Raw genomic sequence first — 22,685 nt, 5'->3', positions numbered from 1 at the left:
GCTCACAATCTAGTATTATATTGTACCTGGGGCAGTGAGGGCTAAGTGACTTGCCCAGGGTCACATGGAGCTGCAGAGGGAATTGAACCTGGTTCCCTAGGATCTCAACCCACTGCTGACTAATAGGCTTAAATGGGAATCACTCCCAGTTCCCCAGGTCTGCAACCAGCTGCACTAACCATTAAGCCATTCCTTCTCTCCACTGATTTAAATAAGTTGGAAGAAGAGTGGGTACTCAGCCACTATTTTATCCTGCTGATGGGAAGGTGAGGATTTTGCACCATTTGGGCTATTAGTTTCTGTTGTTCTCATTAGGGCATTTTTTTACGTAACCTAACTTAACCACAAAAAGTTTAACAAATAACACCTTTTCTCCTCCTAGACTTAACTGCAACTGCATAATTTTTGGCTGGATTCACAACTGTCTAGACTAAAGCTATAGACTCAGGAAATTTAAACTAGTTCTTTGGACAAAAATACTTTGAATATTGAGTCTAGTGTGATATGATATACTGCTCAGTCCTATTGTCTATGGGTCATCACTTCTCTGCTTTCCTTTCCAATTTTATTGAATTGCTGCAGGTAACAAGAGCAGGTAATAAGTATGAAAAAAAAGCAATTTCCCTTTTAATTAAGTGTAACATCATAATAACTAGTAAAAAAAAAGGCCCGTTTCTGACACAAATGAAACGGGCGCTAGCAAGGTTTTCCTCGGAGTGTATATGTTTCAGAGAGTGTGTGTGAGAGTGACTGTGTGAAAGAGAGAGTGAATGTGCGAGTGTGTGTGTGTGACAGAGAGAGAGTGAGACTGGGTGCGAGTGTGTCTGTTTGAGAGAGCGTGTGTGTGTGAGCATGAGAGTGTGTGCCAGGGCCCCCCTCCCTCCCAGTTCCAGGGTCCCCCCCTCCCTCCCGCCCTCTGAGTTCCAGGGTCGTCGTCCCCTCCCTCCCTCCCTCCAAGTTCCAGGGTTGTTGTCCCCCTCCCTCCCTCCGAGTTCCAGGGTCATCCCCTCCCTGCCTCCCTCCGAGTTTCAGGGTCCCCTCCCTCCCCTGCATTCATCCATATGCAGGCAACGTCCTCTGTACCCTGCCCCCTCCATCCATCCATGTGCAGCATCTCTCCCCTGCCTCCTCCACCTCCCTCCAAGTTCCAGGCCCCCCTCTCTCCCTCCCTCCCCCCTCCGAGTTCCAGTGTCCCCCTCCCTCCCTCCCATTTCCAGGGCCCCCCTCCGTCTGTCCCTCCGTCCCTCCCTCCTAGTTCCAGGGTCCCATGGAACTGGGAGGGAGGGGGGACGGAGAACATTGGAGGAGTGACGTCAGCAGGTGGTTACAATCCCAGTGACACACATTGGAACGTTGGAGGAGAACGTTGGAGGAGTGATGTCAACAGGTGGTTATGATCCCAGTGAGACACATTGGAATGTTGGAGGAGCAAATTATTATATTAGATACTTGTTCAACCATTCAAGTTCATATATTATTTTTATATATAGATTTAAACACTGTGATACATATTTATGTATAGAAGTATGAACATTATTCATTAAAGACTTTTCCCAGGAAAGAGTGGGAGAAAAGCCTTAATGAATCTGAACCTATAAACAGAAACAAGTGCATTTTACATAGAACATATAGGGGTCCTTTTACTAAAGTGCACTACTGAATTTAGTGCATACTAATGATCAGCGTGCACTAAGTGATAAGAAGCCCGTTATATTTCTTCAGGTGTCTTATCATTAGCGCACTAAGGGGCCCTTTTACAGAGTGGCAGTATGCCCAAATCCGACTTACCGCTCACTTTTTCGGGACTGCTGCTGGCCCAATGCAGCCACTGGTGGTAGTCCCGCCCTAAGCATGCGCCATTTCTGGGGGAAAAAGAAAACCCCTGGAAATGGCTTGTGTGGCAGTAATCTGGTAGTAATCGGGCATCCCTGAAGGGGAAGAAACCTCCATGTCTAAAAAGAAGGACACCCTTATTTAGACCTGTTTCAGGCAGTCCAGGATATAAAAAGGTGCCCTGATTGAGCAGCCATCCACTGAAGAGATTTGGGCTTGACACCTCCATAATCCCCCAGTGGATGTTGTCCCTCTCCCTCCCTCTCCCCTGAAAGTGAAGTTTCCAGTATTATCAGCATTCTTAACAGAACAGGAGACAGGGCTGAGAATTAGCCTTAGTGGTTAATGCATTAGACTGTAACCCAAGTGACCCAGGTTCAAATGCCACTTTAACTGATTTTATTTTACTGTTGTTTTGTGATTGTGAGCCCTCAAGAAACAGAAGATTATCTACTGCACCTATATATATATAAGCTACCTGCAAGCTTAAATGCTCTTGAAGTGGTGTACAATCAGATAAAGATGGATGTTTCTGTTCCTGTAGGGCTCACAATTACAACATAAAAAAGTTAAAGTGGGATTTGAATCTCAGTTTCCTGGTTTACAGCCTATTAAACTAACCACTAGGCTGCCCCTCTGCTATACATGGATGTCTGTGTGGCCATTTTCATAGAATGCTGCCATTCAGATGTCCTTGTCCCTTGTTTTCCCCAGTTCATAATTTGGACCTTCAAAAATATGTGTCAATTAAGCATCCATTTAGGAATTTCTGACTTGGATATCCTTTTGAAAATGACCCTCCAGGTGTCACCATTGTAATTCCCCAAGAGGTTTTAAATCTGAGCTTTGCAGCATTCCCTGGCCCAAGAACAAAAGCAAATCTTGGCCATCTCTGCAGCACAGCAGTTCACAGCAGCAATGAGTCACCAGACCAGCTTCAATACTAGTTTTCAAACCCCTGTTATAAACAGAAGAGGAAACTTATCTGGGTGCATTGGGAGAAGAAAAAAAACCCACTAGAACTGGACAAAAATTTCAAAATTGACATGGTTAAGTTAATATGGTTATATGTGGAACATATTAGAACTTGATCTACCACGTTTCCTACTGCAAATATTGATCACATAATAGCCTTTCTAAATACTGTTTTATAAAACAAACCAATGAAGAAGAGGTACAATCAATGTATAATTTATAAAATGCAGAAAAATGACACTTATCTAAAGCCAATAAACAGTTAGACCAGCATTTCTTTTCTTGCTTCTTCCCTTTGGCTATTTTCTTAGGCACCCAAGATTATTCTTAAGCCAATATAATGTGTTATATACAGTTAAGTTGTTTCTTGTCAGCAACTGCAGATTTTCAACAAAATGTTTGGGAATTTCCAGCTGGATAATGTTGCCCATTAAAGTTATTGAATTCATATTGATGAGTTTGTAGTCCTGATGGATACCAGAGTGCAAAGAGTTTAGTGCTGATTAGTCGTATCCTTGATTTTTAACATGAGATTTTGCATAGCAGAGATTCGATCCTTATCTTGAATGTGGTAGACCGAGAACTGCGCATCAGAAAAAACAGAAGACATTTAGAAAGCGCTGAAAACAGAACAAATATATAGACATGAAACTTGATAGAAGCTGGTAGCACTTTATAGATTAACCATTATATTAAGATATGAGCTTATGAGAACAACAGATAAAGTTGACTCTCCTCCTCATAAGCTCATGATTTAATATTTTATAAGGTGCAACAAGCCTCTGTCAATTTTGCTAATCCAAACTTACATAGGTACCCATCTGAAAGATATAAAACTTAACATTTAAGTTTTTATAGAATTCCTCACTTGGGCACAATAGCCCCAAACTGCATCCTGACCAATATTCAGCCTGCAGTAGTCAGTGGTTTTTTTTTTTAATTGAATATCCAGGGCTAATAATAGTGGGTATGGCCACTGGGGCTTATAAGGGGACCCACATAAGACACTTATTCAACTGGGGCTCACATATCAGCCAGGACCCACCTAAGGGATGCAGGTGCCCTCTGCTCCCCTCCCCCCTCCTAAAGGAAAGCAGGGTCGACCAAGACCACACCAACCTATCTCCCATGAACAGCCCTGGTTGTCCAGTGGAGTCTTAAGGGCAGGAGCGATGCCCACCAGCTCTGGTCTCTGGTGGCTTCTCCCATGCTCCACTCATGGACTGCCTCGGCACTAAATGGACAGTGAAGGGGTGGTCTCTGAGCACAGCAGGATATGATAGCCTTATATCTGGGACTCTCTAACTACAGACTGCCTTAAAAAAGGAAAGGGTTAATAAACAATGGTAACCAACAAACAAGAACTTGTAGCCTTTTTATTTTTTGGAAGGCAGTCTGGAACAGAAGATAATAAGCCTAAGGGGGTAGAGCTGGATTCTAGACTCCAAGTAGAATCTGGAGGGCTACTTAGCCAGACCAACTGTCATATCAGGAGTCTTGTGCTAAACAGATGTGAATGTGTGTTGAAGACCACATTGCAGCCCTGCTGATTTTTTCACTGGAGGCTGATCTCAAGTGAGCTACCAGTGTAGCCATGTCTCTGATGTTATGAGCCATGGCATGACCTTCAAGAGATGGTCAATAATAGACATAAGACAAAGAAAAGAAGTCTGTTAGATAGTTGGAAAGAGTGCATTTGTCAGTGGCAGCCCCCATCCTGTAAATGCACCACTGAATCAAGGGCCATTTTTGAAAGCCGAAGTAGCTGTGCAGCCCTTTGATGGGGCTACAGTAAACCCAGATTCTTCTGAGGAGTTGGCCAAGCTTGGCGCTATTGGAGGTAAGAATATGAAAGGAGAGAATTAAGCTGGAAAATCGTGCTAAGCCAGGTTGACCTGATATAGTTACTTTGGAGATGGTTTTGGATACCAGAGGTCTTTTGGAATATTCCCTGCTGAAAAAGTTTGATAATTAGACTAATATCCTTAATACCTTAGCAAGTTTTAAATTATTGAAAAACTTAAAAATACTAAGACAGAGATAGCAGACCAGCAGCGAGAGGGGTGCTAACCAGTCTTTTGCATTCAGTGTCACATGATTGATTATCTCCTAGTTGGTGAGTGGTTATATGTGTGTGCCTGATGCAAAGGGCTCCTAGCTCTCAAAAAACGGGCCCATTCTCTTGAGGCTAGAATAGCAGACGGAGGAGCTGAGGGAGACAGAGAGGTACACAGATGAGACCTACAGGGATGTTGTAGAGAAGTCTCACCTCCAGTCTGGCAAACCCTATGCTGCCTTGGAGAAGGAAGGTCTCCTAGAAGGAGAATATCACTCTGGTGAAGTAAGAAGTACTCCTGTAGCTGGGACCTGCCCACCAGGGGATGCACTATCCTTTTTCACAGAGGATATGTCTCCGAGAACTTCTGCCCAGTCAGGAACAGTTAGGACTGCTGTTGGTAATTTGATCATTAGGCATGTAGATAGCTGGGTAACTGGTGGACATGAGGATCGCCTGGTCACTTGCCTGCTTGGTGCAAAGGTGGCAGACCTCATGTATCACCTACATAGGATCTATAATAGTGCTGAGGAGCAGCCGGCTGTCATGGTACATGTGGGTACCAATGACATAGGAATATGTGGTATGGAGGTTCTGGAAGCCAAATTTAGGATCTTATGTAGAAAACTGAAGTCCAGATCCTCCAGGGTAGCATTTTTAAAGATGCTCCCCATTCCACGTGCAGGACCCAAAAGGCAAGCAGAGTTCCAAAGTCTCAATGCATGGTTGAGATGATAGTGCAGGGATGAGGGATTTAGATTTGTTAGGAACTGGGTAACATTCTGGGAAAGGGGGAGACTGTTCTGAAAGGATGGACTCCAACTTAACTGGGATGGAACCAGGCTGCTGGCGCTAACTTTTAAAAAGGAGATAGACCAGCTTTTAAACTAGAATGGCGGGGAAAGCCAACAGTCGCCCAGGAACTCATGGTTCAGTGTAGAGTATCTTTGAAACAGGACATTTAGGAAATCACAGTAGAGAGGTTTCAACAATGCTGAAAGTAAGCCAGCTATGCTTAATGAGAGAGCAGGATAAAGGATACAAATTATTCCCTTCAATTTCTAAGTACCTTGTAGATCAAAGGAAAAAACACAATTTGAAGTGCCTGTATGCAAATGCTATAAGCCTAAAAAATAAGAATGGAGAGTTAGAGTATATAACACTAAATGATGAGGTAGATATAATAGGCATCTCAGAGACTTGGTGGAAAGAGGACAATCAATGGGATACTGAGTTAACAGGGTACAAATTTTATCACAATGATAAAGAGGATAAAATTGGAGAGGGGGTTGTGCTATATGTTAAAGAGGTAATTGAGTCAAATAACAAACATTCCTCATGAAACAGACAGCAGCATGGAATCATTATGGATATAAATTCCATGTGTGAAGGAAAGGAGTATTCTTGAGGGCTGTACTACTGTCTGCCGGGACAAAATGAACAGATGGAAGAAGAAATGTTTACAGAGATTAGGAAAGCGGGCAAATTGGGAAATGCTATAATAATGGATGATTTCATTTACCCTGATATAGAATGGATAACCGTTACATCAGGGAGTGCCAGGGAGATAAAATTTCTAGATTTAATAAATGACTGCTTCTTGGAGCAACTAGTCCAGGAACCGACGAGAGGGAGAGCCATTTTGGACCTAGTGCTTGGTAGCATGCAGGGCATAGTGCAAGAGGTGGCAGTGTTGGGTCCCCTGGGAAACAGTGATCATAACATGATCTACTATCTGGTAGGAACTCGCAAAGGAAATCTACTGTAGCTGCATTTCATTTTCAAAAGGGTGACTATAATAAAATGAAAAAAATGGTTAAAAATAAACTAAAAGGATCAGCTGCTAAGGTTAGGACACTAAATCAGATGTGGACGTTATTCAAAAATATGATCTTGGAAGCCCAGTCCAGATGCATTCCACGTATTTGCAAAGGTGGAAAGAAGAGAAAATGACAACCAACATGGTTAAGAGGTGAGATAAAAGAGGCTATTGCAGCCAAAAGGTTGTCTTTCAAGGGATGGAAAAAGGATCCAAATGAAGAAAATAAGAAGCAACATAAGCAAAGCATTAATAAAGAAGGCTAAAAGAGAATATGAAGAGAAACTTGCCGCAGAGGCTAAAACTCACAGTAACAACTTTTTCAGGTACATCAGAAGCAAAAAGCCTGTGAGGGAATCCATGGGACCGTTAGATCACAAAGGAGCAAAAGGGGCACTCAGGGAGGACAAGGTCATAGCGGAGAAACTGAATGAATTCTTTGCTTCTGTCTTTACGGAAAAAGATACAAGAGACCTGCCGGTACCAGAAATGGTTTTCAAGTGTGATGATGCGGAGGAACTGAAAGAAAACTCGGTGAATCTGGAAGATATACTGAGCCAAATTGACAAATTAAAGAGTAGTAAATCACCTGGACTGGATGGCATATATCTAAGGGTACTCAAAGAACTCAAGCATTAAATTGCTGATCTGCTGTTAGTAATATGTAAACTGTCATTAAAATCGTCCATAGTACCTGAAGGTTGGAGGGTGGCCAATGCGACACCGATTTTTAAAAAGGGTTCTAGGGGTGATCCAGGAAATTAAAGAACGGTAAGCCTGACGTCGATGCTGGGCAAAATAGTGGAAACTATTATAAAGAATACAATTACAGAACACGTAGACAAACATGGTTTAATGGGCAAGAGTCAGCATGGGTTCTGCTGAGGGAAGTCTTGCTCATCAATTTGCTTCATTTCTTTGAAAGCCTAAATAAACATGTGGATTCCGATATAGATACATTTTCCTTTCCCTCTTTCCAGTTTAAACCATAGCGCTTCTTCCCTACCCCACTTGTCCTGCAGTTCTGTCACTTGGATATCAGCATAAAATGCCACACCTCCACCCTTTTTTACTACTCTGTCCTTCCTGAATAGATTATAGCCAGGTTTAGCAACATCCCAGTCATGGTTCTCCGTGAACTATGTCTCTGTGACCGCCACTAAATCCAAATCCGCTTCCATCATTGTAGCCTCAAAGTTTTAGAAGTTTGTTTCCCATACTACGGGCATTGGTATACAAGGCTCTCCAGATTTTACTCTTTTTATTCCTTTCTATAGAGGCATTAGATGTCCTACCTTCCTTGGGGTTAATTATGGCTTCGTGGCCTTTTATACCCATCTCCATCAATTTTAGTTTAAAGCTCTCTTTAGTACTTTAGCCAGCCTGTTGCTGAAGACACTCCTTCCCTTCCTTGACAGAAGGACACCATCACCGCTCAGTGCCTCTTCGAAAATCATCCCATGGTCTACAAAACCAAAGCCCTCTCATCGGCACCAACCACGCAGCCACGCATTTATCTCCAAAATGAGAGCTTCTCTCATTTGACCTTTACCTTCAACAGGGAGGATCGATGAGAACACCGCCTGTGCATCTAGATGCTTCACCCTCTGACCCAAAGCCTCGAAGTCTCATATGATACGTTCAGTAGGATACTTAGCTGTATCATTTGTGCCAACATGGATGAGTAGCATAGGAGCGTGGTCTGTAGACTTGATGAGTCTAGGCAATCTTTCCACAATATCGCAAATCTTGGCACCCGGCAGACAGCACACCTCTCTGGACAACATATCTTGCCGGCAGATGGGCGCTTCAGTACCCCTGAGAAGTGAATCTCCAACCACCACTACCTTTTGCTTTCTTTGGGCCAATTGTCCGGCCTTGATGGCATTTTTGGTCATTATTTCCTCCTGTTTTTTAGATGTTTCTAGCTCTTCTACCTCCAGGGCTGTGAACCGATTCTTTAGCTGAATAGAAGGAGTTGGAGTTGGAGGATTGATCTTGTGGGACTTGGTGACCTTGGATTTCAGCAAAGCCTTTGACATGGTTCCGCACAGGCGACTGATAAATAAATTGAGTTCCCTCAGTGCGGGACCTAGAGTAACTGAGTGGGTAAAAAATTGGTTGAACGGTAGGAGACAGAGGGTGGTGGTAAATGGAGCTTGCTCTGAAGAAAAGGAGGTCGTCAGTGGAGTACCGCAGAGATCGGTCCTAGGGCCGGCTCTTTTTAACATCTTTGTGAGCGATATTGCGGAAGGGATGTCTGGTAAGGTTTGTCTCTTTGCGGATGATACTAAACTCTGCAACAGGGTGGACACCCTGGAGGGTGTGAATGACGTGAGGAAGGACCTAGTGAAGCTAGAGGAATGGACCGATATTTGGCAACTAAGGTTTAATCCCCAAAAATGCAGGGTCATGCACTTGGGTCGCAAAAATCCAAGGGAACGGTACAGTATATGGGGTGTAGTGCTTCAGTGTGCGAAGGAAGAGTGGGACCTGGGGGTGATTGTGTCCGACGACCTTAAAGCTTTCAAACAGGTAGAAAAAGCGACGGCCAAAGCCAGAAGGATGCTTGGGTGCATAAAGAGAGGCATGACCAGCAGGAAAAAGGAGGTGATAGTGCCGTTGTATAAGTCTCTGGTGAGGCCTCATTTGGAGTACTGCGTGGAGTTCTGGAGACCGCACCTACGGAAAGATGTAAACAGGATGGAGTCGGTACAGAGGGCGGCTATGAAATTAGTAAGCGGTCTTGAATGCAAAAATTATAGGGACAGGCATATTAACCTCAACATGTATACACTGGAAGAGAGGAGGGAGAGAGGAAACATGATAGAAACATTTAAATATCTCAAGGGCATTTATGTTGTGAGAAGCGCAGAAACCACCGATCCCAGAATGCATGGCGGGAGAGGGAAAAGCCGGAGCAGAAAAACTACAGATCCCAGAATGCATTGCAGGGGAGGGAAGGACAAGTCCAGAACAGCTACAGAACCCAGAATGCACGGCGGGAGGGGAGGAGGCAGGAGCGTAGAGAGCACAGATTTCAGACTGCCTGGAAGAATAGGGGTGGTCATGACAAATGAGAACGGGAGTGGCAGGAGAAGGAAAGAGAGGTGGCTAATTGGGAAATGGAATCAGCTGAGGAGAGGGTGGAACGTCTGAGTGAGGGGGTGGAGAATAAGAGGATGGAATGGGAGGAGTTGGAGGAGGTAGGAGGAGAAGGGGGGGAGGAGGAGATGGAGGTGGGTGAGGAAGAGGCTGGAGGAGAAGAGTGATTGCTGGAGGAGCCCAAGGTAACAAGGAAAGCATAATAGTTAGGGGAGATCCGGTGGGTGGATGTCAAGAGTTAAGTTGTTGACAGTTGTGGGTGGTGGATCGTTTTAGCCTGACTTGTGGAGCTGTGTAGGAAAGCCTGGCTGGCTGAACTGTGAATAAAAGCCTGGCTGGTTAGGCTGAGTAGAAAAGCCTAGTGAGCTGAACTGTGTTTAAAAGCCTAGCCAGCTGAACTGTATTTCAAAGCCCGGCTGGCTGAACTGTGAATAAAAGCCTGGCTGGTTAGACTGAGTAGAAAAGCCTAGCTAGCTGAACTGTGTTTAAAAGCCTAGCCAGCTGAACTGTATTTCAAAGCCTGGCTGGCTGAACTGTGACTAAAGGCCTGGCTGGTTAGGCTGAGTAGAAAAGCCTAGCTAGCTGAACTGTGTTTAAAAGACTAGCCAGCTGAACTGTATTTCAAAGCCTGGCTGGCTGAACTATGAATAAAAGCCTGGCTGGTTAGGCTGAGTGGAAAAGTCTAGTTAGCTGAACTGTGTTTAAAAGCCTAGCGAGCTGAACTGTAGGTAAATGCCTGGCTAGCTGAACTGTGGAGAAAGGCCTGGCTGGCTGAATGGTGAAGGGAAGAGCGAACTGCACTAACGAGTGGGGAGTCAGTAGCGGACAGCACGGACAAGTGAAAGAAGGAGAGAGAGACGATTGCTCGGCTAAGCGGAGAGGGTGACAATGTACAGGAAGAGAGCCTTTTCCAAATGAAGGAGAGCTCTGGAATGAGGGGGCATACGACAAAATTGAGAGGGAACAGGCTTAGGAGTAGCCTAAGGAAATATTATTTCACAGAAAGGGTGATGGAGGCGTGGAATGGCCTCCCGGTGAAGGTGGTGGAGTTGAGGACTGTTCCAGAATTTAGAAAGGCATGGGATAAACATGTGGGATCGCTTAGGAACAGGAAGAATTAGGGGTTACAGAGGATGGGCAAACTGGATGGGTCATATGGCCTTTATCTGCCGTCATGTTTCTATGTTTCTATAAAGGTGAGCGGGTTGATGTAGTGTATCTGGATTTTCAGAAAGCTTTTCATAAAATTCCTCATAAGAGACTCCTGAGAAAATTAAAGAGTCATGGAATAGGAGGCAAGATTCTGGTGTGGATTAGGAATTGGTTATTGGATAGAAGGTATGGCTAAATGGTCATTTCTCTCAGTGGAGGAGGGTGAACAGTTGAGTACTGCAGGGATCTGTATTGAGACCAGTGCTATTTAACATATACATAAATGATATGGAAATCGGAACGATGAGTGAGGTAGATGATACAAAACTATTCAAGGTTGTTAAAACACGTGCGTACTGTGAAATATTGCAGGAAGACCTTAGGAAATTGGAAGACTGGGCATCCAAATAGCAGATGAAATTTTATGTGGACAAATGCAAGGTGATGCACATTGGAAAAAATAATCTGAATCATAGTTACCTGATGCTATGGTCCACCTTGGGGGTCAGCCCTCAAGAAATATATCTGAGTGTTGTTGTAGATAATATGCTGAAATTTTCTGCTCAGTGTGTGGCAGTGGCCAAAAAAGCAAACAGGATGCTAAGAATTATTAGGAAAGGGATGGTGAATAAGACCAAAAATACTATAATGCCTTTGACTGCTCCATGGTGCGACTGCACATTGAGTATTGTCTTTAATTTTGGTCGCTGTATATAGCAGAATTAGAAAAGGTTCAAAGAAGAGCGACCAAAATGATAAAGGGAATGGAACTCCTCTTGTATGAGGAAAGGCTAAAGAGGCTAGAGCTCTTCAGTTTGGAAAAGAAACGGATGAGGGGAGATATGATTGAGGTCTACAAAATCCAGAGTTGTGTAGAAAGAGTAGAAGTACATCGATTTTTTACTCATTCCAAAAGTACAAAGACTAGGCGACACTCGAGGAAGTTACATGGAAAAACTTTTTAAACTAATAGGCAGAAATATTTTTTCATTCAACGAACAGTTAAGCTCTGGAACTCTTTGCTGGAGGATGTGGTAACAGTGGTTAGCGTATCTGGATGTTAAAAATGTTTGGACAAATTCCTGAAGGAAAAGTCCATAGTCTGCTATTGAGACAGACATGGGGAAGCAACTGTTTGCCCCAGGATTGATAGAATGGAATGTTACTGCTAATTGGGTTTCTGCTAGGTACTTGTGACCTGGCTTGTCCACTGTTTGGAAAACAGGATATTGGAATAGATGGACCATTGGTCTGACCTAGTATGTCTACTCTTATGTTTTTATGTAAGAAGAGCAGGGTCAGTGGACAGTTTTGATTTCTCTAGGTTTCTTGAGGGATTGTGTCCTGTGATATCTGAAGTCACTCTGATTATTTCCTTTACCTTGGAGCCAGATAAAAACTGGATTCTAAGACTGTCTCTTCAGTAAAAAGATGTAATTTTCTCAGATCGAAGGGGGTAGGCCAAAGAAGTTCCAAACCAGTGGTTTACTAAAAGCAGTCAAAAAGGGACTCTCTTTTTTTTTTTTGTAAGTGACATTGTCGAAGGGTTAAAAGTTTATAGTAGATTTGTAGTAGAGTGGACATCCTGGAAGGAGTGGAAAACGTGAAAAAGGATCTGTAAAAGTTAGAAGAGTGGTCTAATATTTGGCAGTTAAAATTTAATGCAAAGAAGTGATGCACTGGGGAAGTAGAAATCCAAGGGAGTCGTATGTGATAGGAGGTGAGAAGGACCTTGGGGTGATGGTTTCTGAGGATCTTAAAGCAACAAAACAGTGTGACAAGGTGGTGGCTGTAGCCAGAATGGTGCTAGGCTGCATTGAGAGAGGCATAACCAGCAGAACAAAGGAGGTGTTGATGCCCCTGTACAAGTCGCTGTGAGGTCCCATCTGGAGTATTGTGTTCAGTTTTGGAGTCTGTATCTTGCTAAGGATGTAAAAAGACTAGAAGCGGTTCAGAGTAAGGTGACAAAAATGATATGGGGCTTTTGCCAAAAGACATATGAGAAGAGACTGGAAAACCTGAATATGCATAAGCTAGAGGAACGAAGGGACAGGGAGATATGATACAGAAGTTTAAATACTTGAAAGGTATTAATAGAGAAATCTTTTCCAGAGAAAGGGAAACGGTAAAAATAGAGGACATGAACTGAGGTTGTGGGGTGGTAGGCTTATTAATGTCAGGAAATTCTTTTTCACGGAGATGGTGGTCGAAGTCTAGAATGCCATCCCGAGGGAGGTGGTGGAGAAAAAAAAATGGTGACAGAATTCAAAAAGGCTTAGAATGAACACAGAAGATCTTTAACTAATGAAAATGATGGTATAAAACCCCCCAAAACGTTAGATGGCTAACGTATGTGGATGTGTCAAGTGACACTTACTCCGGCTGTGATGAACTAAGGCTTGTGGCTTGTACAGTCTGTGTCCCGTATATGACAATCCGGTTTAGGATGGGCAGTAAAGGGTTTAGGTGACTTCAGTAGTTGGAACCTGAGTCCAGTGCTGGGTAGATTTTTATGGTCTGTGTCCCACACATGACAAGATGGATTCAGATAGGCTGGAGTAGGCTTCAATGACAACTCCAGTAGTTGGAATATAAGGAAAGGGCTGGGCGGATTTCTACGGTATATTTCCCAGAGACACCAAAGAAAGACCATGATCAAGTATATAATATCACAATCCCTCCAGAACATTGCAATCAAATTACTTTTTAATGCCTGGCGTTCAGACCATGTAGTTCCACTACTTATATGTTCTCAGTGGTTACCGGTCAAAAAACGTATAACATAAAAGATAGCTCTTCTCACTTTCGAAGCACTAAGAAATGGCCTCCCGGACTATCTTTCATATCTGGCCATTCCGTATGCCCCATTCAGACTTCTCTGCTCCATCAATGTGTTATGATTGGGGTCTGAACCCCTCTCAAACTTACCTCTTTCCTGGGAGTCAGCTTCTTAGCTGGCTTCTGTTTCTTTCTCTGTCCTTTCTGAGCTGGCTCTGCCTCTCTGTGCTGGCAGCTTCCAGCAGCAGGGCTCTAATTGTTTCACTATACTGCACCTGTGTGGGTAGTCTGAGTTGCTCTAACTCTCTTTGGGTGTACTGGCTTCAAGTGTTTCACAGTTTTGCATTGGTGTGGGTTGGGCCTCTCTGGGTCAGTGCGCTTTTGCCTAGGTCTAGGGAGTGTGACATCATCAGGGAGGGCCTTGATAAGGAAGTGGGTTCTTTCCTTCAGGGCCTTTGCAACGGTTGTGTTTGCTTTAGGTAGGGTGGTACAGTGTGCACTTCTGACTTTGTGTCTAGTTTCCCTGCTTGCTTTTGCTAAGGGCCAGGTTAGTGTTAGTGCAGTGTGCACTGGTGACTGTGTATTTAGCTTTCTTGCTTTTCCCTCTTGGTTTTGAAAGCATTGCTGTGTGTAGGGCTTTGGAAGCTCTGTTGCTGATAGAAGTACTTCAGGGTTTGGTGTTGTTAGGAACACTGCAGAGTTTGCTGTTAGAAGTACTTCTGGTGTTTGTGCTATTGCAGTCTTTGCTGTTGGTGTTTGGTGCTTTAGAAGCACTTTTGGCTTATGTGTTAGCTTCCCTGTTTTTTCCTTGTGGCTCCCCTGTCTTCCCTTTTAGTGCTAGGAGCTCTTCTGGTTGCTTGCCAGAGTAGTGCTTAGGAAGCACCTTGTTAGTTGTATCTAGCTTGCTAGAGCAGTGCTTAGGGAGCTGGTTAGTTCTGTGTTTAGCTTATTAGTGTAAAGCTCTGCTTGTAGCTTGGTGCTTAGTAGCACCTGTGTTAGCTTTGTGTTTAGTTCCCTGCTCTGTTAGTTTAGGGCTTAGGAAGTCCCTTTCTTGAGCAGGGATTAGGAGCTCTTGTTTAGTATAGGGCTTAGGAAGTCCTTTTGTCAGTTTACTGTTAGGAACACTCCTGCTGGTTTAGGGCTTGGGAGCACGTAGATCAGTTTAGGTTTAGGAGCACTTCTGTTTCCAGTCCTGGTCCCTATGTCATCCGGTATCCAGTAAGTCCTGTCGGCTACTCGAACCCAGGAGCTCAATTTCGGGGGGGCTTAGTAGCTAAGTGCAGGTGAAGCTGTGTGGACCAGTCCGGTGTGCTCCAGTCCAGTGTTCCAGTCCTGTGTCCTCCAGTCCGGGGGATTCCAGTCCATGTGTTCCGGCTCGCTGGGCGGTGCCTGCAGTCCCTGCCGGTGCCGGTGTGCTTGCCCAGCGTTGGTTGGTGGGTTTTGCCTGCTGCTGTCACTCCTCGTCAGCAGCCCAAGGGCTCACGTTTGCTCCAGAGCCCGGCCCCGCAGGCTCTGAACCTGAGAACCTGACACAATGATCATTGACTCGTTCTTCCCAGCCCCAAAAGTGCACACTATGAATCCACAAGGAATACTACATTCCTTTCCCTTTTTCCTTTCATTTGGAATTTGTTCCCTATTCACCTCCATAGTGATCTCTCTTTAAACTCCTTTAAAGTTAATTTAAAAACGTTTCTCTTTAAACAGGCTTTCGGGACACAGGGTGATGGACCAGCCAGCATAGGATTTTATTCTATATTCTTACCCTAACCCTGCCTTTATTCTTTTGAAGCATGAATGAATATCTTTTCTATTATTTATATGGTGTTCCTTTCCTTTGTCCTATTAATATATTTTGTAATTTTTATGTAAACTGCTCTGCTCTGCCCTGGCAGTTAGAGTGGTATAGCAAGTTTTAATAAACATAAACATTTAATCATGAATTAATAATTAGTGTGACTGTTGGGCAGACTGGATAGACTGCATTTCATTTACTATAAGAAATATTTTCCATTGTCAAGATTTTCTTGATTAAATATTGAAAAAGTACAAAAATAATTTTTTAAAAGAATTTGAACATTGCCTTAAAAAGGAACTTGGGATGTGTGCACAGAACCACTCTGTTATTATAAAATGTTGTGTAAGATAGATCAGTTATTAGGGCCTGGAGCTTGCTGACCCTGCATGCTGATCGCCACCAAAGTTGAACCTTCCAGGTCAGATACTTCAAGTTGCAAGTATCTAGAGGCTTAACAGGAGATTTCATCAGCTGTGTTAAAACAGCATTAAGATCCCATGATACTGCAGGATACTTAATGCGAGGTTTTAATAGAAGCAAGCCCTGCATAAAGTGATGTTTAAAGATGAGTTTACCTTATACCTAATGATGATAGCTACCAATTGAACTGAGGTAAACCCTAATAGAATTGGTCTTGAGACATGACTCAGACAAGGGTAGAAGGTATGCAAGCAGTTTTGTGTAGGACAGGAAAAGGATTGAGGGTGTTGCCCTCATACCACACAGTAAACCTCTACATTTTAAACCATATGACCTCCAAGCTCATCCTTTGTTTTCACTAGGGAAATGGTTGGGACTCCAAGAACAAGATCTCTGAATTGTCTTGGAGAACCATGAGGGTGGAGGATACCAATACCTTTAAGAGTAATACTGTAGGACATCTATTTTCTCTGTTATAATGCCTCCTGGGAGAGGAGGTCCAGCCAGGAGTGGGCCTGGAGAGGGTCATAAGTGTGTCTGAGTCCTGCTTGATGAGACTGGCAGCATCTTGTACCTTTTCTCCAAACAGATTTTCTTCAAGGTAAGCACATCCACCACTTGTTGAATCTTGGATACTAAATCATTGCTTAAAACTCAATAAGGAAAAGACTAAGGACCCTGTTTACTAAGGTGAACTAATGTTTTTAGCACGTGCTAAAATTAGCATACCCTCAATGCTAGAGTGCGAGCTAATTTTTAGCATGCGCTAAAAACACTACCATAGAGTGCAGGAGTGGTCTAGTGGTTAGAGCACCCATCTTGATATCCAGAGGTGGCCAGTTCAAATCCCACTGCTCCTTGTGATCTTGGGCAAGTCACTTAACCCTCCATTGCCCCAGGTATAAACTTAGATAGTGAACCCCTGCTGGGACAGGGAGCCATCCAGTATACCTGAATGTAACTCACCTTGACTACTACTGAAAAAGGTATGAGCAAAATCAAAATAAATACATGTACAGCTTAGTAAACAGGACCCTGAATTTCTCTTGTTGGGGCAGAATGATAGTGCCTGGACTGATGAAATCTTAACTAGGACCTGCCAGAATTTTCACTTTGATATAAAACTTTTAGGGGAAACCTTTGATAGATAACTGTTATTTGAGACTCAAATAAACATGCTTGTGAAGAAGTCCTTTTCTGTTGATGAAAAAACTGAAGATGATTCATCGTCTGTTTGTTCAACCTGTTTTTGGTTTGGTAGTATGAAGTTTACTTATGCCATTACTAGATTATAGTAATAGTGTTTAAATAGAATGTAAAAAAAGATAGTCCAGAATACAGCTGTACATTTAATTTACCATGCTCGTTTATGTGATAGAGGCACTCCCCTTTTGATTGATCTGCACTGGTTGTCGATCGAGGCTTGTATTTGTTTTAAGGTGTGTACACTAATGTTTTTAAATATTTTATGGTTTGGCTCCAATATATTTGTCAGAATTAGTAGAGCTACCTTCCCAGAACAGAAGATTATGTGATTTTATGACATTGCATATTCCCTTGCCTAAAGGGGTTAAATATAAATCTTAATTCTAGTTTCTGGTATCAGACACCTTGTATTTGGAACTCTGTTCCTAGACATATTAGAACTGTATGGAATTATTCAATATCAAAATCTAATATACTGCTCTACAGAAAAATGGCAACTGGTTAGGTCCCGTGTGAGAGCTACAAGTGGGAAGTCATGTGCATATGCAGCGCAGCACTCTCAAAAGTTTGTTGTAAATAAGCTGGAGAGCATTCCTGTATGGGCTCTATTGAATGATACCACCCCAGATAAGATATCCTGCTTGTCCTTGGAGAATTCTAATTTACAAATTGCATTTTCAGTAAGAAAAGAAAGATTATAAGTAACTGCATGCACTGGGCTAAAACTAGGGCTAGATCAACTCTGTTGGGTGAATCCAGAGCCAGTTGTTAACACTAACCCACAGCCACACTTACCCATAGCCCCACCCCACACATTTAGCCCACATCCCTACATAGGCACCCCCACTTACACCTTAATACACCTAATATACCTTGCTCACACATACACACTCCCATTCAAGCTCCACATATTCCCATGCACACCTTCACAAACACCTCCAACATAACTACACACACATTCCAACCAAACATGTTTCAACCAGTAGCGTACCAAGGGCAGGGCGGTAGGGGTGGTCCACCCCGGGTGCAGGCAGTAAGGGGGTGCAAACAGCAGTCGTGTGACAGTTGGTTCTGCCAGTTCCCTCTGACTTTACTTCCTATTCTGGGGTAGGGGACTGGTGGAGCTGACAGCTGTACTACTGCTCCGTGCACTCCTAGGTTGTGAGGATGATGCGCTTTGGAGGAGGGGGAAGGTTGTGATGCACCAGGGGGCGTAGCGGCAATCTGCCTCAGGTGACATCCAACCTAGGCATGCCACTGGCTCCAACACATACACAAACACATGTACAAACACCCAAACCCCATATACATTTGCACGCATATCCCAATTCCACCTCTTATATTCTTACCACACAAATACTACATCCACCTACCTCCAGTCACACTCTCTATATACCCTACAAACATGCACACCCCTTATACATCCCTCACACCTTTACTATCTTCACATAGCCACATATAAACCTATACATACACCTCCTTACCCACATATATAGGTACCCCACATTTTCCCCACAAACGCATCTCCATGCACACATCCACACACTCCAGTATCACACATTACACCCACAACCTCCACACATAGTCTCAAACACCACAGCCCACCCCTTACCTCTCCACACCCACCTTCCTATATGTACACACAGGACAGGACACGAACACATATCTGTCTTGGACACCACTGATATAGAGGTAGTCATAAAAGGAAGACTGGAATAATTGGGCCTTGGGTCTTCTCTCAACCTGGCTACATTTCTATATTTTGTCTATCCTGACAAGCATGCCAACTCTAGCATTTGAAGATCAAAATTCAGATTTTAGTTCCATCTCTATGTGAGCTAGAATAAATCACTTCATTACCAACATTGGATAATAAATATGATACTGGCATTGCTCCAACTTACTTTTCTTGCAAGATGGAATGTATGATTTCCACAGATTTCTGATGAAAAAGAACATTAGCATACAGCTTGGATGAAAGATGTTATATGCAACTAATTTTTATGGTGATAAGTTAGTATCTCTTCCCATCTAGCATCTGCCCATGACACTGAATTACCTTATTAAGCAGAATATCGAAGAAGGGAGTATCCCAGTAGCTTCCATCATTAGCTGAAAGCTGCAATAATGTCTTAATGCCATTTTCTACCCGCTGACTTCTTTTAGCCACCAGATGAGTGATGTGAATTTTCAAGAATTGCTCAGGTTTATTAGCAAACTCCTCCACCTTACTGTACAAAGAGCTTAGGTCTAGATCCACCCCTTGGAAAAGATTTCGATCTGGATACAAAAAGTCAGGTAGATTCTTACTGGCCAAGCAGCAAAGCAGGATCACTAGGAGCCTATACACAGAGGCTTCCAGGTCATCCCAGTCCTCAGAGGAGGGAAACAGTTCTGTGGCCCAGAAGAGTATGATCTATAACACAAGAAACAGTGATACTGATGTCAAAAGTATGAAACAGTAGAATATAAAGAAAGTAAAATGACATCACAATTTTCTGAACGATATCAAAAAGCACCCAGTTAACCATAAGCATGAAAATGTTATGTAAACATGTACTTCATAATGAAACAACCACAAGATGAGGAGCCCAGTGAAACATCAGCAGTCAAACTCACTCCCTAGTTATTATACATTACATTTAAATAGAAAGAAGATATCAAACAGTTTGATGGTGACATATCAGAAATGAGCAAAATAACTTATATGGGCCCTATTTACTAAGGCACCTTATTGTTTTTAATGTGCCTACAATTAGCGCGCATGCTAAGCATGTAGGCGCCTATAGGGATAATGTAGGAGCGTATAACGTTAACACACGTACATGGTTAACACGTGTTAAAATGCTAATGTGCCTATAATGTGGCTTAGTAAACAGGGCAGTCATGATACAGAGATCCATAGAAGGAACTGTACTTGTGGTGTAAACGCAGAAAAATCTGAATACATAAGTATTGCCATGCTGGGAAAAACCAAAGGACCAACAAGCCCAGCATCCTGTTTCCAACAGTGGCCAATTCAGGTCACAAATACCTGGCAAGATCCCAAAAAAGTACAAAACATGTTATACTGCTTATCCCAGAAATAGTGGATTTTCCCCAAGTCAATTTAATAATGGTCTATGGAATTTTCCTTTAGGAAGCCGTCCAAACCTTTTTTAAACTCCGCTAAGCTAACCGCCTTTACCACATTCTCTGGCAACGAATTCCAGAGTTTAATTACACGTTGAGTGAAGAAAAGTTTCTCTGATTCATTTTAAATTTACTACATTGTAGCTTCATCGCATGCCCCCTAGTCCTAGTATTTTTGAAAACCGTAAACAGAAAAGCTCACTGTCGATGTTCAAGTAGCATCTATTTTACTATGAAATATCTCCTCCAAATATTTTTCCAAAGCAGCCGGGTCAGCAAAATCTCTTTTACGATTATGGTATGTCACCACATAGGAGTGGGGTACAACAGCCCGAATTGGGCGTTGATTTCCTATTTGTAGCTGTTTGAGAGGTTTAACTGTATTCTTATTAAAATCAGGAAAAAAATTAATTATGTTACCTTCATATTTGACCAGAGCCCTTGAACTAACACTTTGCATGATTTCTACTATCTGGGAGTAGCATAATACTTTCAAGAGTACCGGTCATGGATATTTACCTTGTAGGTTGCGATTAGAAGGCACTCGGTGGGGCCTGTCTATTTCGAAGTCTTTAGCAAATTGAATTTCCAGCAAAGAAGGAATAAGCTTTTCCAGAATTGTAACCAAGTTGGAGTCTTCAGCATTCTCAGATAAGCCAAGAAGTCTAATATTGTTTCTTCACATTTGATTGTTACCATCTTCAAAATCACATTCAAGTTGCGCAATGTGCTTGCACTGTCTCTGAAAAGTTTTAATATTGTCTTCTGCCACAGATTGCTTGGTTTCCAATGTTTCTATTCTGTTTTTAAAAAATGCCAATCATTTTTGATCGAGGTAAGTTTTTCCTTAATCCCCCTGATGTCTTCTTTAGTTTTAGACAAGAGCTTTTTCAGAGCATGAATCAAAGTAAGTATGGCTGCCGAGCCATCCTCGGCCTCGGATGCAGAGCCCTTCTTTGGAGAGTTGGGCTCAATTGTGTATCTTTTTCCAGTTTTCCCCACAGCCATTGCAATAAAGTGGACATCTTCATACATTAAAAAGGGATCAGCAGGAGCTCTGTTTTAGTGCTGCTGTCTCACATGGTGCTCGACAGTACCCCCTGTACTGCTCATCTTGTCCTCTCTATATATCTCAACTGCACTAGGCCCCTCACCTACATAATAAGATATTTCATTGTATTGTAAGAACACCATTAGCATCATATCTATGATATTTAAATATCCTACACATGCCTATTAAGTGTTTCATTGGTATTATGCAGACTTTGTATCAAGTCTTTGTAATCTGAAAGTTCTTCTATACTGTCTATTATGGTATCATTTATATTGTACTAACATTTTTCATATTTCAGTTATATGATTGCTCTACAGTGCTGTTAAATGTGTATATTTCTGATACTGTTTCATATTAGTCCTAGGTTTTAATTTGCCATTTCCAATTATAGATCATTGTTATTTATGCATATATTTGGTTATTTTACTATTATTATGCTGTCACCAAAATTCAACGTTTTATGTTAAATTGTACTTGCTGTACACCACCTTGGGTGAATTTCTTCATAAAGGTAGTTATTAAATCCCAAAAAATAAATAATTAAAAATGTTGGACAAATATCTGGAGCAAAAGTCCAAACAGTTATTAAGGCAGACCTGGGGAATTCCACTTTTATCCCATAGACAGGGCTGGCTTAACCACTGGACCAGGTGAGGCTCTGGCCCAGGGTACTGGTGATTAAGGGTGCCAAAATACCCAAACTCTGTCCTCACCTTGTCTACAGGTTAAGCCTTTTCTTTCTCTCTCTCTCTCTCTCTCTTCCCCCCTCCCCCAGTCCAGTCTCTCCCTTCTCTCTTCATCTCCCTGCATGTTCAGCACTGCTCCCTCACCTCTCTCACTCTCCTGTGGTCCTGTAAAGTTTAGGTCAGTGGCTAGTAGCAATAGCAGCATGACAGGCTGCCTTTGGCTAGCTGCTGGGTCTTCCCTCTATGGCATCTTGCCTCTTCTGATGCAAGTTCCTGTGGGTGGGACGTGGTAGAGGGAAGACCCAGACGCTGGCCGAAGGCAGCCTGTCATGCTATTGCTGCTGTTACTGGCAACCAAGTAAACTTTACAGGACCCTTTGTAGGAATATGTGAAAGACAAGTGCTGCATGCATTAACTGTCAACAATTCTATGAGCTATGATGTCATTGGATATAGTGTAATGTCTTGTGGGTGTGTCTGAGCTACTCTAGTTGCAGTGTTGCCAGGTGAGCGGTTTTACCGCCCAATTGGGCGGTTTTCCGCGACCCGCCGCGGGAAATTTTTGCCCGCGGCGGGTTGCGGTTTTTTGGGCTGCTTTTTGGGCTTCGGGCGGTTTTTTGGGCTGCTTTTTCGGCCGCGGTGGGCGGGGTTAGCGACGTTTTTGGGCGGGG

General features: G+C 43.0%; 1 protein-coding gene across 2 annotated transcripts in view; it reads right to left on the bottom strand.

The window, feature by feature from the left end:
* Positions 1-1,408: 1,408 nt before the first annotated feature.
* MAB21L4 (mab-21 like 4) overlaps positions 1,409-22,685 on the bottom strand; it is a 99,869-nt gene continuing 78,592 nt past the window's right edge. For both annotated transcript variants that reach the window (XM_030216874.1, XM_030216875.1), the window contains exons 4-5: positions 19,202-19,558; positions 1,409-3,391 (exon numbers count right to left, since the gene is read on the bottom strand). In XM_030216874.1, coding sequence (XP_030072734.1) covers positions 3,302-3,391; positions 19,202-19,558 — 447 coding nt within the window. In that variant the 3' untranslated portion in view covers positions 1,409-3,301. The remainder of the gene's footprint in view (positions 3,392-19,201; positions 19,559-22,685) is intronic.

The sequence above is a fragment of the Microcaecilia unicolor genome, chromosome 10 (assembly GCF_901765095.1).
Source record: "Microcaecilia unicolor chromosome 10, aMicUni1.1, whole genome shotgun sequence".
NCBI classification, from domain to species: domain Eukaryota; kingdom Metazoa; phylum Chordata; class Amphibia; order Gymnophiona; family Siphonopidae; genus Microcaecilia; species Microcaecilia unicolor.
This window is presented reverse-complemented; position numbering and strand designations above follow the sequence as displayed.